Below are 2,654 nucleotides of genomic sequence, written 5' to 3' on the forward strand. Positions count from 1 at the left end.
ATATTAATAATAAAAAGACATTTAATAGCTCCATTAAGATTCCTTAATACAAATAAATGAAAATTCTTTTTGTACAGAATGTTGAAAATTTGATTTTTACTGCTGAGAGAATATAAAGTAAAATATGCTTGAATTGTGGTAGACTTTTGAATTAAGGTGCTTCAATGCTGTGTTCATGTTAACCATCTTGGGAAGTTTGTGAGGATATTAAATAATGATGTTAATAAGTTCATGATTAAAATGCATTAGAATAAATTGAAATGCATTTGTTTTTGTAGGCAACTGTTATACCATATGCATCTTTAATGTATTAGTCTAACTGTTTCCCTTGTTTTACTAAACTGTCTCCTTTCAGCCACCCACACAGAATATGCCTATGGGTCTTGGAGGGATGAATCAGAGCGGCCCTCCCCCACCTCCTCGCTCTCACAACATGTCTTCAGATGGAATTGTAGGTGGGGGTCCTCCTGCACCACACATGCAGAACCAGATGAACGGCCAGATGCCTGGTAAGTTTTTCTCCTCTAAGACATTAACACCAGAGTTGCTTAGCAACTGAAACGACATGGGGGCTCAAGGGATACGAGATTGTTGATGACAAAACTGCTTTGAATGCCCCCGAGTACAAGCTCTCTTAGAGTTTGTTAGCTACAGAGCTACGTGACCTGTATTCAGTGTTTATCAGGCCGCCCTTGGGCTTTGATGTAGCTGACACACAGCATTCCTCTGATGAACAGAACTGGCTAAATTTAGTCTGTCTGAAACTATGCAATACAGCTGGCTTTAGAAGGTTTTTAGAAAAAATGGCATAGCACCATGTCTTAAAATTTAAAATCTGTTTATGAAAAGGTATTACAACATTTCCTTTAGTTTTGTATTTACTTAAACAATTATTGATCTCAGAAATATTATCAGTGGAAAAAAATACATGAAGAAAAGAAACAAAATGCTCTGAAGTGCTAGTGTATTTCATATTTCTTCCTTGCTATTATTGAAGTTGAGTATAATTTTTTATGAATATATGTGCTTTTATAGCAAAGCAGATATAGAAATTGTTCTGAAAACAAGATCAAAAGCTGAGAAACATTACAGATGCTTTCTTATGTAATGAGCCACTCCCTTTACTATTTATCTATTTTAAGTTTAGAGTGACTAGAATATCTTTCAGGCTACTGATGCTTACTTAGTTACCTTTTGCTGGTTTGAATTTTTAATCTGAAAAATAACTATTTGTTTTTGTAACAACAGCAACAAACTGTACTCATAATTTTTAGTATAGGGATTTACTACATTAAATATGAGAATATTTTTATTTCCTAAAGACAAAAATTAATTTTTGTTAACAAAAAGAATATAGTATAAACAGCAGTAATGGAAATGATTAAAATCACAGAACAATTTAGTTTTGAAATTAGTAACTAGCATTCTTAATGGTAATGTCTTCTCTAGTTGATAACGTTGAGTTGGTGACATTGGTGTTCATGGATGATGGATATTGAAAAAGAAAAAATGAGCACAGTCTCTAATTGGAGGCATAGTAGCCTGGTTTATAGAACAGTGAAGTAGTGTTTCAGTGGTCATTTCCTATTTCTTGCTAAGGCTTGCAACATCAAATATGGAGTAGGAATAAAGATGTCAATATATATAGAGTAGGAATAAAGATGTAATTTTCAGGTTGTAGTCAGGAGACAGCTTCTTGCTAAATCCACATTTAGCTCATTAAGACACGTTATTTTTAAAACTGGAAGGGTAGTGCTGGTGCAGGTTAGCAAGCTAGGTGTTGTGTGACTTTTTATGGTCATAACTTGAATTAGGCTTTTGACTTCTCCGTGTAACAGTTGAGCCTAAGACCCAAGAAGCAGTTGAGCAGCAGTGCCCTTATTGATAACTTAACATTTTGGTATTTATGTAAGGGTATCTGGAATAGTTGTATTCTTTGACAAGCCAGAGATTATCAGTCATTTATGATCCAGATTGTCTAGACCACTATATAGCTTCCAAAACAGTTTATAGTTGAACAGCTGTAGTTGAGTGTAGGAGAAGTTGGAAACTTAGCAACGTACTTTCTTTATTTGATAAATTCCTTATAGAATTTAGCCAGCATTTCTTTTGCTCACAAATCTACATCTAGGCTCTGAATTTCCTATTTTAGTTTTATTTTTTTTAAAATTATTATTTTTTATTTAGAGAATACTTTATTAGTTTCTGTAATCAAACCCATGTAGATAAGACCTTACATATTTAATACAGTGCGTTACCCCTGTACAAATGGAAAAAAATTAAATTTAACGTTTTTAGACCAATATGGCTGTTAATTTCTGTACAATGCCAACTCAGCACGGTACAACTGGGTTACTTTTTCCAAAGTTGACAGCACAGCTTAAGTCTCCAAAACTTCAAATTACATATATATGTGTATATATGTGTATATATACACATATATATTGTTGTTGTTGTTGTTTGCCGTCAAGTTGGCCCCGACTCATATATATATTTATATAAAAAGACCATTCGCAGTGTGTTAGGCATCAATAGCAGCAAGAGCTTTTCCAGGTTCTGCAGTCATCTGAACAAAATTATAGAGACATCCAGCACACTCCATTAAAAAGAAAAAAAGTGAAAAACAAAACTTCAAAAAGCAGTGAAGTTCTGTT

The 2,654-nt window shown here is 33.5% G+C and overlaps 1 protein-coding gene across 1 annotated transcript in view; it reads left to right on the plus strand.

The window, feature by feature from the left end:
- The window catches only part of SS18 (SS18 subunit of BAF chromatin remodeling complex), a 137,458-nt gene that overhangs the window by 56,614 nt on the left and 78,190 nt on the right, over positions 1–2,654 (plus strand). Inside the window, exon 4 of the mRNA XM_007935570.2 lies at positions 356–509. Coding sequence (XP_007933761.1) covers positions 356–509 — 154 coding nt within the window. The remainder of the gene's footprint in view (positions 1–355; positions 510–2,654) is intronic.

Source organism: Orycteropus afer, unplaced genomic scaffold (assembly GCF_000298275.1).
Source record: "Orycteropus afer afer isolate SDZICR_OR568_19922 unplaced genomic scaffold, OryAfe1.0 scaffold00030, whole genome shotgun sequence".
Lineage (NCBI taxonomy): Eukaryota > Metazoa > Chordata > Mammalia > Tubulidentata > Orycteropodidae > Orycteropus > Orycteropus afer.